At 39.0% G+C, this 13,275-nt stretch overlaps 2 protein-coding genes across 3 annotated transcripts in view; both read left to right on the top strand.

Moving 5' to 3' along the window:
- Positions 1-658: 658 nt before the first annotated feature.
- On the top strand, positions 659-2,986 carry LOC137956889 (NAC domain-containing protein 2-like). The gene is made up of 3 exons (XM_068804550.1): positions 659-857; positions 991-1,307; positions 2,173-2,986. The coding sequence occupies exons 1-3, from the start codon at positions 677-679 to the stop codon at positions 2,779-2,781; spliced, it is 1,107 nt and encodes a 368-aa protein (XP_068660651.1). The 5' UTR covers positions 659-676; the 3' UTR covers positions 2,782-2,986.
- Positions 2,987-5,362: 2,376 nt separating this feature from the next.
- LOC137957196 (guanine nucleotide exchange factor SPIKE 1-like) overlaps positions 5,363-13,275 on the top strand; it is a 74,345-nt gene continuing 66,432 nt past the window's right edge. The window contains exons 1-3 of one of the 2 annotated variants that reach the window (XM_068804932.1): positions 5,363-5,536; positions 5,705-5,973; positions 8,010-8,096. In XM_068804932.1, coding sequence (XP_068661033.1) covers positions 8,013-8,096 — 84 coding nt within the window. In that variant the 5' untranslated portion in view covers positions 5,363-5,536; positions 5,705-5,973; positions 8,010-8,012. Of the gene's footprint in view, positions 5,550-5,704; positions 5,974-8,009; positions 8,097-13,275 lie in introns of both variants that reach the window. The other variant, XM_068804933.1, reaches the window with a different exon arrangement.

The following is a 13,275-nucleotide window of genomic DNA, read 5'->3' as shown; positions in this document are numbered from 1 at the left end:
AGATTTAATACGTGTCTTTTATCATATCGAATTCGTTTAGAGATATTACATGTCACACTTTTTTATGTCGAAGGACAGGCAACGTCGAAGTGGGAACGTAGAAGAGAAATATAAAATGGACTAATGGAGTCGAGGAAACGAATTTTCAGAAAGAAGAAAAAAATTATTAGAACGCGTGACATGGACAGCCACGATCAAAAGGTACACGTGTCGATCCATTTTAATTAGATGATGTCATCAACTTGTCGTCGTTCCTCCATCGTGCCCTCTTCCACTCCTCTCCTTGAAACGACAGACCAATTCTTAATCTCAGCTAGGAAAACCACCAGCTTTGCTCGCTTACCTTCTCATCATTGCCCACAAAATTTTCCACTAATTACACCCGTCTCCCTAATCTCCTCCCACTGCACGACAAATCCCCTCAACCATAAAAGGGCATACTCCCCTCTTCTCCCAAAAATTTCAATCTCTTCTCTGTGTCCACCATCCTCACCCCCTCCTCCTTGCTCTTTCTCACATCGTCCTCTCTTCGTAACATCCGAGTGCAGTCTTACTAACCTGCCCTCCTCTGTTTATTTTTTTTCTTTATCTCTTCGTCCACATCATCATAGCTTGCTTGTTATTCAATTTGCATCTATCGGCCTTGTTTTGTCATTCTTTAGTAATTGATTGAATTATGAGTGCTGCTCGGAGCACTTCCAACCCTGGAGCATCGCTTCCACCGGGTTTCAGATTTCACCCAACAGACGAAGAGCTAATCCTCCATTACCTTAGGAACAAAGCAACTTCTCTCCCTTGCCCCGTATCAATCATCGCCGAGGTCGATATCTACAAGTTCGATCCATGGGATCTTCCAGGTATCCTACCGGAGTTTCTCCACTTTGTTTTCTTGACGTATAGTACTTACCCTTTTTTATTGGCTCATGGCGCGCCGTTTAGTTCATTTGTCGATACAGTAGAATTGACTAGTTTCCATTTTGTATGATATAGGCAAGGCCTCCTTCGGGGAGAAAGAGTGGTACTTCTTCAGCCCGAGGGACCGAAAGTATCCGAATGGAGCGCGTCCAAACCGGGCGGCGGCGTCGGGGTACTGGAAGGCGACGGGGACGGACAAGCCGATACTGTCGAGCGGCAACGGTCAGGAGAACATAGGAGTGAAGAAGGCTCTCGTCTTCTACAGGGGCAGACCTCCAAAGGGCCTCAAGACTAACTGGATCATGCATGAATATCGTCTTACCGACGCTACGGCTGCTACCACTACCGCTCCCAATCGGTCCATCAAACTTGTCAAAGATTCTTCTATGAGGGTAAGCAAGATCTACATGCACTTCGAAACTACTCTTATTCATCCAATCGTCTTTTTTTTTTATTGTCCCTGCTTTCATCTAGAAATTAATTAAAAGCACTCTGTTTGCGATGCCGGCCGCTGACCCGAATTCGAGGGGGAGAGGAGAGAGAATCGAAAAGAATTGGATCGATTCATCGAACTCCCGACAGCGGATAGCTTTGTCTTTGTCTCAAATTAGCTCAGAATGAATGGGGCAAAACGGCACATCCCTGTCCCAGGTCCAACTCCCTAGTCCCATCCCAAAGCAGAGAAACAGAACAAAAAGAAACACTACGATGTAGACGAAAATGTCCTTGCGATTTGTTTTGTTTACACGACAGTGAATGGCACTAGTACTCTCTCTCCAGATCATGCTAGGATCCATGGAGACTGGACCCCCAAAACTTCTGTAGTTTCCATTAGATCTCTGCCCTCCCCATCACGCTGCAAGTTTGATCCGAGCTTACCGCAGACCACCTCACTCTTTAACTGCACTGGAACACGCTCGACACGATGAGCTACTACTTCAATAATAATGTGAAGTTATAACTTTTATTTAATTAGCAATGACAATCTGGTAACAGTTTTGAATTTTGAGTTTTGACTGGAACCGACACAAACCGTAGTCCATGTTGACGATGGGCTGATATTGGCTGATATTTCTTCTATTCGAATTTCGAAATTTCCTACTTGAAGCCGTAAAAGCTTGTTACCCAGTCAACCAAGTGCATTTCATCTGTGCTTGTTAGCTTCTGAAAGCTTGTCTATGATAGGTTTATGATTTCTTTTCTATATAATATGGAACTTGTTTGTCTGATGTGATGGGAATCCATGTCATTTTTCAGCTGGACGACTGGGTACTCTGCCGAATCTACAGGAAGAGCAGTCCCCTTCCGACGACGACGGCGGCAACATCTGATCGTGAACAAGAAGATGTTTCTTCGCTCGAAGATGTCATCCCCTATACAAGCGGACAAAATTTCACCTATCAAACCACTACCCTTCAAGTGCCCAAGTCTTCTTCCTTCTCCGACCTTCTCAACGTTGCCGATTTCTCTTTGCTGAGTCATCTCCTCTATGAAAACCAGTCAGACTTGGCCGCTCCTGAACTCAACCTTTCTTCTACTTATAATAACAGTCATACCGATTCTAATCAGCAGTTGATGATCAACAACAGCAGCAGCAGCAACTTTAACAGTGCTTGCTCGTTCCAGAGGATGGCTCAGCCTGATCACCCATCTGTTCCCACGATGCAACATCACCTCAAGCGTGAGAGATCGGAAGCTGGAAACACGGATGAAGACATTTTATCCCCCTCGAAGAAGTTGAACAGTACTTATTGCTATTTGAACAACTGCACTTCTCATTTGGACACTTCTCAGTACCATTCACTCAACCAGCCACTGACGTACAACCAGCAGATACTATTGAACTCTCGCCTAGAGTTTCAGTGAAGTTTGAAAAAAGGAAAAAGTAACAGAGTTCACGGATTCGAATATTGACCGTGAACCCTCCTTTTGTACAGAGAAGAAGGAAGATTAGCAGGTTCATGGCTGCGTAGAAAAACTTGAATCTCCGAATGGTGTCAAAAAAGCTGATACCGTTTGGTCCATGAACGTAAAGAAAGGAAAAGAAAATGGAAGAGATAAACACACGAATTCTTTTACAGTCTACAGTTTGAATTATAAATTACGTTTGTAAATATCTCTTCGGGTTTGTAATTTTAATGTCGTTTTAATAAGATAATGGAAGGTTTGTTGCATATGATCCACTGTTAAGAGTTAATGGCACTGCCCCTGCTTGTTTTGATTTATGTTACGGTTGAGGCCTCTTCAGGATATAAATACTCTTATAAGTATATAATACCCTTTGTCAACGAATTTCAAAATTTGTTGGTAATGGTCAATTAATTTTTAATTTCTTGTAACAATATATTTTTTTATAATTTAAAAAAATAAATTATAAATGAATTGTCTATAATAAATATCCAATTAATTAAATTATTATAAAAAATGCATTTAAAATAATAAAATGTATACAAAAAGTTACAAGAATAAATGTATTAGAATTAAAAAAATTAAAAATCTTAAGTGTATAAAATTTTTTAAAATCTTAATACATATTAAAAATTTACTTTAATACTATGTTACCCTCGTATTTAACATGCGTTTGGTGTCAGATTTGCCTTCTTTAGAATTAACCATATCATTTTTATTTTGTGGTTTTTGGTTTTGTCTCCTAACTGAGTGAGCAATTTTTTTATTAGGCATGTTAATTTTTAAATATTGGGTATACTGTTATTAGATAAACAATTTTATTTTTTTAGATTGAAAAAATATCTAGAATAATTGTTGTCGTTTTATGGATGATATTTATATCATGGGTTATGATTAAGATATTTTTCCACTGAGTTGTCTAATCCATGATTGAATGGTCACATTGGGGGATGGTATCTAGTTCAAGGTTTGGGGAGGTTAAGATACTTATATTTCACATACAGATGTATATAAAACAAATTAGAAATTTGATCTCCATCTTTATCTCATGTATCGACATGATTTTCATCTTCGAAATGGGTGTTAATGTGGACAAGTTTATCTTCATCTTCATCTTCGAAATTTAAAATATGAACCGTCAGATCAAGCTTTGGATTGAGGGATTATAGATCTAAGGGTAAGATAAAAAACTATTATAGATATGAACTGTCATATGAAAGCGATTACAGATCTAACAGTCAAGTTAGGCATTAATATTTTGAACCGTCAGATCTAACGGCCAGGGTGGTTTTCCCAAAAGGTTAGAACGGGATATTAATTTCCAACACCTTCGTCTCCGATCACGCCCTGGCCCACTACGCCCTCACCAAGAAAGACCCTACTATCTTCGTCGATCGCCTATCGCAACTCATAGCGAACGCATTATCTGCACTAACCAGCACAACATTAACTCCACTGAGTAAGGTCCTCTCTGGTGTCTCCTTAATTCGCCACAACCTTATGCTTCGCTTACTAGGTCCTACGGCGAAGCCTGCATCTGGGTTTTGGAGCTTCTGTTCCAAAGTCCGAAATATGAGTCCCAAACGGCAGGAAGCGTTTGTGTCTGAAATCTTTCCAGCTCGCTATGCTCTGCTTGCTTGACTTTATGTGTTTCAGGCAGAAACTCGATGTAGAGGTAGTTAGGGAGATTGAAATGGCACAAAGAGATACAACAGCGATGTCAGGGGTGCAGGGAGACGAGAGAGGGAGTGCGGGAGAGAGGAAGAAAAAAGGGAAATGATGACGTGCGAGAGAGGGGGGTGTGAGGAGAGAGAGAGGAAAAGCAAACTTCCCACGTCCTTCATCTCAAAAAAGATCAAATATGGCCTTATTTGAGATGAATGACCGCTTCATCCCATGCATCCAGATGAAATGTCATATGCACTCCACTAACGACTTCATCCGTTGAAAGACGTCATGCGATTGAAGATCATCTCGGACTTCAAGTTGACTAACCCCCCCTTTGTAACTATACTTATCTACTACATTGTGATTAAAAAGTCATAATCGACATTTAAAAGTGGCCTATTTGATTTTTTTTTAAAAACTGTTTAAAGGGTGCATAAACTATTAATGCCGTTAGGAAAAGTACCAGCAGAACACTGTCTCACTTGACCAAATAGTTTTGGTCTTTATGTGGATTTTAGGGAAAGTAAAAAATTATCTCTAATTTATCTTTTCATACAAAGGACTTAAATGATTAAGTAATAAACTTCTCATCGCTCGAATGAGAAATGATAGAAAAATAAATAGAAACGCATTAACCCTAGTCGAACTGTAGCACAAAAGTCACAAATCATCTCTAAAAATTAAACAATTTTTTGATAAATAAGGACGATACAAATGTCACGTCCAAACTCTGGACTTTTCCAATCATCTCTGCTCGGAGTCGAGTCCGGGTTCGTTCTCCGCTAGGACCCTGAGGCCCTAAAACCCTACGACCCATCGAGTAGAGAGTTCGACTGTGAATCGCGAGCTAGAGCACCTTGTCGATGTCAAGACGTCCCAATTTCAAAAGCACAAAAACATCGATGCGACCTATGCTCCGTTGAAACTCCCAAGCGCTAAACCCTTTTGGAGTCCTTTGTCCGAAATCTGATTCATTTTTCTGTAGGCTTATTATTACTGCGAAGAGGACCAGTCTACCAGAAGCCATTCAGAGTGGAAACAGAGAGTGAGTGAGTGAGGTTTGTTGGTTTGGAGTGCGCGTCTGCTCTGTCTTGTCTGTGACATTTGTTTGCTGCAATTTGAAGGGATCACCGCCTTCAAAGCTCCTTTCTTTTCCTTTTTTTACAAGTATTGGCCCGGGTATAATAATGTCTTCATTTGCTTCCGTGTACAGATTCCGATTCAAGCTCGTTCCTTTCTCTATCGCCTCCTACCTCCACTAACTCTGTCTCACTCGCCTTTCCCATTTTCGTATTTGCTACTTAGCCGTTTCCGTTGATAAAATTGTCCCGGAGATTGATTCTCAAAACGAGGGTTTTCTCTGCGCGATGGTGTGGACATCGAGCCTATCGCTGTGCTCTAAGGTTCCTTGTCCGTCGATCTACTCTTATATGCCCTAGCTCGATCATATAAAGACACTCTGCATTTCACCTGCGACTCAAGGTATCACACTTCTTCTTTGCTACCCGCTTCTCCGAAATGTTGCTTTTATTTTCTTGTTTGTAGTTTATTTTCTCAGGAAATGCTGCTTCACGAAATTCTCCTTTTCCTGTTTATTTTATTTATTTACTTGGCAACCTGTGGACCCGTGGACCTGTCGTCCGGTTCCATTGTCAAGCACAAGAAGAACTAGAAGAACTTGGACGTATGAGCTCCATTTGCCTTCATGAAGCTTGTGCGTTTTTTTGTACATACTTGATGCACTTGAATGTGATAGATATTTACCCGGTCCAAAGTGTTGTCAAGATTAGTCAGACTCGTTGCTAGGAGTTGTGCACATTCCGTTGAGTCGTTTAAAAGGTTGAGTTTGAATAGAACACGTAAGGAGTTCATCTCTTAGCTTCGAACCATATAAGCACAACAACATTACTTAAGAATCTCATGTGGTAACATTTAGCGCTGATTCCGCTTTGGTGAAGAGGCAGACATTACAATGTTGGTGCTGACCACCTGGTTCCGTTAGCAAATCACTTATTTTGCCTTTTCTGTAATGTTTTCATCTATTGTCAGTATCGGTCATTGGAATACTTTTACTCATGTGATGGTTTAGATGTAATGGAGTTCATATTGTTGCTATAACTCTTGCTCATTAACGAGTTGGATGATGTCTTGATGCACTGCTTAGTGAGATCATTGTTGCAATTTGGTTGTATTAAAAAATTGGCTATTTAGTGAAGCCACCTTGTGCTTGGCTGAAAAATATTTGATTAAGTGACTCTTTTCTTAGTTTGTCTCTCTCTCGTTCTCTCTAGTTTTGGTAGAAATTTGCTATTTGGCCTAGTGAAGCGTCAAAGTCACATAGGGATTATGTTGAGATTTGAGGCATAAAAGCATGCCATTATGCGTGATTTAGAGAAGTCTGCATGTTTATCCATCTTGTATGCATATTCTTTTCATGCAATACTTCTTTCACTGATTTTATCAATTGGCTTTTCTGTTTAGCATTCGTAATTTCAAGGAAGTTAATGTGCATTAAATTTTCTTCCTATAAAGGAATCATGTGAGCAATGCCTTCTTATAAAGAAGGACAGATCTTGGTATTTTTGTTGGATATCTTATAAAAGAGGGGAGCTAAGAAATTTTGAAAATAAAAAAGAAAAAAAAAGATAAAAGAGAAGGATTTCTTTGATGGTATTGAGTCAGTTGAGAGGTTAAGCTTCTGGTTGGTTTGGTTGGTGTTGAAGTTGGGGCACTTCATTCCAAAATGACTAGCCAAAGGTAGCAGGTCTTTTACGATTACATATTTCAGAAGATTTCTGAAGTTTTGAAGAATGTGAGCCTATTCAACTTTGAACAGTTCGTTTCTTGCCCAGACCTGAGCATACAACCCAACCTGAGAGGTGAAACTCATGTATGGGCCTCAAAGCAGTGGTTCATTTACCTACCAATGCTCTTCCTCACATTTAGGCCCTAACAGACACTCCGGCCTTTGATATGTTGAACTTAGGTACAAGCTGCACAATAATGACGGACCTGAGTTTGGCTTGTTGAAGAGGGGCTGGGTCCAGCTAATATAACCATTGGAAGTTAGGAAGACTTTTTGACTTAGTAATCTCAGGATCTTCTTAAGCCTGTAATTCGATGTTGGACTAAACTCACTAACACATTGTCCCACATCCAAATCTAAGCAAATAACCTGGCTTGAGTCCTGGATTACCTGTACAGGTCACTGAGTGGTGGCTTTTTTACCTGTCCAGTGGACTTGTGGGAGTACTTGGAGAAAAAATATAAGCTGCTTACTCACATTCAAGTTAAGGTAAAGATAGACATGTAGTAGGTTTGGAGTTCTAGGCTAGCCAAAGAACTACACCTGAAGCATGGTTCATGGACCTATTTTTAAATTTTGGTGTGTTTCTTTTTTTTTAGTTTTTGAAATGAGTGTGTGCTTCTTTTTGAAAACAATGGATGTCATCAAAGCCATTTTCTTTATCATTTTTCCCTTATAATGTGCATAACACTTTTTCTTAACGATGGTTCAGGCCATGGAAGACATATCAACTCAGGGGCAGCGCTTCAAAAGAATACCGCGGCAATCATTCACTTCTAATCTAGAGCTTGATCCATTGGTTTGTTCTGTTTTAATTAATTTGTGCAACCTAGTAAGAATGTGTTTTCATGAGTAGTTATTTAGTGAAAATAAGACCATTTATACAATCTTTCTATGGCTTTTCGGATTGCATTTCCTCCATTCAATGTGTCAGAAATATCCACTTTGCTTCATCATGCTTCTTATAACCACTCCAATTGTTGCTCAAACAAATGTTACTTTATATCAGTAATAGTTGTATATTTATTGGGAATACAATAGATAGCATGGGCAAAATTGTATTAGTAACACAATAATATGATTCTAGGGCTTCATAGTTTACACTGTCAGAAAAGCAATAAAGGAAGTTGGTACAATTGGTTTTAAGTTTAGGGGCTGAAGAGGAGAATAGAAGAATGGAACAAGAAGAAGAAGATAGGAGGACAAAAGGAAGAGAAGGGAACGCGAGCCTGTTAGTTGACCCCTTTCACTTCTATCAACTATAGAACCAATATATTCAATTATTATTTCAAAAAAATATATATTCAATTATGCTCCTGACCTTTGAGTAAACAGGTGTAAAAAAGCTTACAAAAGAAAATACATAAATTGACCGAAGTGTGTCTATATTTCCTTTGCTGTGGAACGGTAAAGGAGTTGGTTGCTTATAATACATTCTGTACTACTCCATAACCTGGTCTTCACGAAGGCATTTTCCTTCTTCCCACTCTCATAAAATCCTGCCTTCATGGAATCCTTGGTTACTTTTTGTCTATGTTCTGGTGCCCCGCCTCTATTAGAGACAGAATTGAGCTCATCAAAAGAAGATTTCTTTGGGGAGGACCAAATGGTGAGAAAAAGTATCACTTGATAAAATGGGAAGAGGTTTGCAAGCCAAAATTCCTTGGCGGATTGGGTATCTGAGACACTGCCACTACAAATTCTGCTCTTCTCCTTAAATGGATTTGGAAATTCAATCTTTTCCTTGATCTAATTTGGAAAGCCGTAGTTGTTGCCAAAGCCAACAAGCTTTTGGGTTGGTGGACTGAGGAGAAGATACTACCACTTGTCGCCAGCCTGTAAAAAAATAGCCTTATTACTCCCAGATTTCAAGAAAGCTATTAAGTGCTACGTTGGCAATGGGACCTCCACAAAAATTTTGTCCGATTGGTGGACTGGCCAATCCAGCCTCAACATTAGCTATGAGTCTATCTCTATCCTGGCTAGAAATATTGATGGCTCTATCTCAAATCTCTGGTTTGAAACAGGGGGCTGGAATTTGAATCTTAGAAGAGACCTCTCGGATTCTGAAGCCATTCTGGCATCTAATCATCGTTCGATCATCTCTACAGCCAAACCCAGATTTAATCCTGATACTTTGATCTGGACACCTTGTACAAAAGGTACTTTCTTAACTGCTTCAGCCTACAATTTCCTTAGTAACCCCACCTCAAATCAGCCAAATCACCTAGCGGCCTCCGCCTGGAACCTCCTTGCCCCACCTCGCGCAAAATTCCTTATTTGGAGCGCCTGCTGAAATAAAATCCTCAGGCGGGGAACCACCGTCCCCAATCCTTATTGCCCATTTTGCCAAAATGCCCCAAAAACGGCCAATCACATACTTTTATCCTGCCATTATGTCCATATTGTTTGGACCAACATTTCAAAAAAAAAAAAAATGGGTTCCAATACTGTGCTGCACAAAATCTCCCCATCCACTATCCTTTCAATCAGTGGTGCTAGTCTCCCAAAGCTTGGAAAAAGTGCTTCTCTCATGATGCATTGGGCACATTATATGGGGATTATCGAAAAAAAAACATGAGAAAATTCGAATTTAAATCTTCCCCCACTGAAATCTTGTCTAATAACATTACATGCCAAGTTTCTATCTGGCTCCTGACCTAAAAATAATTCAAAAACCTCAACAACTCCAATCTCAGAGGAATTTGGCAGCTGGTTGTTGGGTTGTCTCAGCGTTCCCGCCCCCTGTTCATGGCTACCAACCTACCCTCCCCAATGGGCCACTTCAAGCTAAACTTTGATGAATCGCTCTCGACTGCCCGGGTCTTGTGGGTTATGGAGGGGGTTATTCATGATGCAAACGGTTATCTCCTTTTCTCCTTTGCGGGCCCTCTTGGAATCTTTGATTCCACAACTGCAGAACTCTCTGGCTTGCTGAAGAGAATCAAAGTATTCACTAGCCAACTTGTGGGCCCCTTTTGCATCGAAGGGGATTCAAAGACTGTCATTGACTGGTGTGCAAAATCTATTAGACCTCCGTGGCGCCATTCAGATATGTATTCAGAAGTCTATAATTTAATTTCTTCTTTAAAATGTAATTGGAAGCATATTCCTCACTCTGCCAATCATTTGGCAAACATTCAGGCTAAGACAGGTATTTCACTCCAACACCTTGTTGTGGAGGAAGATCCTTCTAGCTAGGTTTGTTTGTACTCTTCACTCTCTTTTATAGTTTATACACCTCATTTATAAAAAAAAAAAGTTGAGGAGGAGGATCATCTCTAATAATGCGATTTAGGTTTCTAACTTCCAAATAAGTTTCAACTGCCTTTGACCACAAAATGTAATTTTTTCATTACTAATTTGAACATGGGACTGATCTTTTCCAGCCTTATCAAAACTCATTGACGCTGAAGTCGCATTACTAGAGTTTGATGTTGCCATTGCTCAATTTAATACACTACACAACAAATTAGAGTCCAGCAGAACACAACTCCAAAGTAGCACAATTGCAACTTAAAGCACCTGCAAACACAGTTCTCTTGAACATAAAAACAGTTATCACTTTTTTAAAAAAAATAGCAGCAAAAATTGTAAAGAAGACTTGAACGAAATTAGGGTAAAGGAAATTTGTTGTGTGAAGGCATGTGTAACTTAAAATGGTCAAAAAGTCTGACCTTTAACCCAACAATCGGTGCCTGCAGAATCAAAGTAACAAAGAGAGCATACTTTAGTGCTTTAAAGGTGTGCACAGATGAAGAAACAAAAGCGAGCATGGTCCTGCAACCAAATATGACCCCAGGATTGAACATTTCATGTGTATAAGGGTCCAAAACGCACTAATTCTCTCAACTGCAGTAAATTCAGGAAGTAATTTGTCACAATTTCATCAAGAATAGTCACAATGAATATGCCGTGTACTCTGTGAAGACCAGAATAGAAATTAAGAAGTTCTAATTTTTCATTCTCTGACACTGGCCACTCAAATCACCAACCAATGACTTTTGGCGCAACAAAGGAGACCGCGAAGGTTGTATAGGCTCTCAGATGCAGAGAAGAATCATTTTTTTCCTCAATGTAGGCTATGACAGATAAAGGACAAGAAGGGAGACACAATTCCAGCAGCCTGAAAGGAGAATAGAGTAAGAAGGTAGTCAGAAATAAGAGAGAAGGAGGACATAGGAGTTCCTGAGTTAACTCAAAGGAGAAACTCTCAATCTTGGGGTTATTTTGACCTTTAGACACCTTATATATCGTTAAGTGAAAATAAAACACAATTACAATTACATATATTCTTTCTACTTTCTAAAAAAAACTTACATATATTTTTTTCTCCTTTTTTTTTTCTTCTCTTCTCCTTAATTACACAAGAAACAACTATCTAGATATTAGCTAAACCCTTAAACACATAATAAAGTTTCCTAAGGCGAAAGCAATTGAAATAACTGAAACACCTAAACTACCCACAGTACATAAGTTGACAGTTATTGCTTGAGAGTTACTGATGGTGGAAATCCTAATAAGCACTCCTCTGCCAAATAGAAGCTGTGTTCCAAGGAACTGATAGTAGGGCTTCACATTGGAAACCAATACACATGCTTTCTCAGGCTTGAGATCTTCAGCAGTGTTCGTCTCACTTTTATTCCTGCTCAAATAAGCAAATTGCCTCTCATAGGAGATGGAACTCTCTGAGGACATTTTACTGGCCCTGTGTTTGTGAAATAATGATCTTTAAATCTCATGGTAAAAGTAATGGAAGAGAAAGTTTTGAGTCTGTGTCTGCTATTGTTTTATATTTTGCCCCTGTATTATCTGCTATAGCAGAATGCCAATTCCTACATTTAAAAAAAAAAAAGAATGCCAATTCCTACTGAGATGAAACTTCATAAGGTCATTTTTCCCTGCTCATTGTTCATGGATAATTTTTTTCATGCTGCTCTTAGACTGTTGCAGTGATGTAGAATTAGTGTGGGTGATGTTCAGAAAATCGGCTTTGTAGTTTCCCTCCTGTTGACATCACCCTGAGAAGATCTGTAGAAGTGGAGAGTATGCCTTTTCTGATTTCTTACCAGAACTTTATTAACTAATGGTCTGGATTTGAAGAGTTAGGTTTCATCACGTAAAGTTGTGGGTGAGAAAGCCAATTCATCTGTCTTCTAACACTTTTTCCGGCAATCGACTGTGAAGTATCGGTAACGATGAGTCTTATTTTCACTTCAACTACCAGAAAGACTCATCACTTTATCAAAATACAAATAAAAATGATGAGTCTTTCTGGTAGTTGAAGTGAAAATAAGAAAAAGAAATATGAATGAGTACAATTCATCTTCTTTAGTTATTGATGCAGCACATCTTAATGTGGAAGATCTAGTTGAAGAATATGTGAGGACTTGAGATCACCCCCAAATCTCTCATGTTTATGGTAGAAGAATGAACAGAAAGATTTAATTAAAAGAGGACTGACTTTCCTATTTTAGCACAAGTTCTAAGAATTGAAAGTCTTAAACTGGAAAGTTTCTCTTAGTTGCAATTTCCTATTTCAAGCATGTTGAAGTGAGAAGTTTTTAACTTTACTAGTACTTGCTGTTTTAGTTAAAGATCAATTAGAAAGTCTTCTTTTATTCCTATTTTAAGTGTCAGTCTTCTTTTTCTGAGCCAGAGAAGTTTAAAGTGAGTAATTCTATTAGTTTAGAAGTTTTTCCTGTTTTCAAATTTTTTCAAGCAGGTAGAAAGAAATTCCTAATTGAAGTCTATTTCTTAGAATGGACTGCATAAGAGTTTCCTATTTTGTTAATTTGTATGCTTATAGAAGGCCTTCATATGTAACACAGAAATAACTCTTTCACTACTGAATAAAATTATGGTTTTTGTTCTCTCTTGGATAAAATTATCCTTTGTGTTTTTTCTCTGTTTGCTATTTTTTTTAATAGCTATTGAAATCCTACTTTCTCCTTCAAGTTTAATCCATCAAACTTGAA

This window comes from Aristolochia californica, unplaced genomic scaffold, assembly GCF_029961685.1.
Source record: "Aristolochia californica isolate CCGP_79_NKW_82.1479 unplaced genomic scaffold, dmAriCali1.0.hap1 SCAF_2, whole genome shotgun sequence".
In the NCBI taxonomy this organism is placed as follows: Eukaryota; Viridiplantae; Streptophyta; class Magnoliopsida; order Piperales; family Aristolochiaceae; genus Aristolochia; species Aristolochia californica.
The sequence above is the reverse complement of the archived record's forward strand: the minus strand, read 5'-3'. Positions and strand labels throughout refer to the sequence as shown.

Excerpts from the sequence above, each read along its gene's own strand:
- LOC137956889 (XM_068804550.1), top strand. The coding sequence starts at position 677 with ATGAGTGCTGCTCGGAGCACTTCCAACCCTGGAGCATCGCTTCCACCG. Across the intron at positions 858-990 it reads CGATCCATGGGATCTTCCAG|GCAAGGCCTCCTTCGGGGAG; the intron begins GTATCCTACCGG and ends TGTATGATATAG. Across the intron at positions 1,308-2,172 it reads TCAAAGATTCTTCTATGAGG|CTGGACGACTGGGTACTCTG; the intron begins GTAAGCAAGATC and ends GTCATTTTTCAG.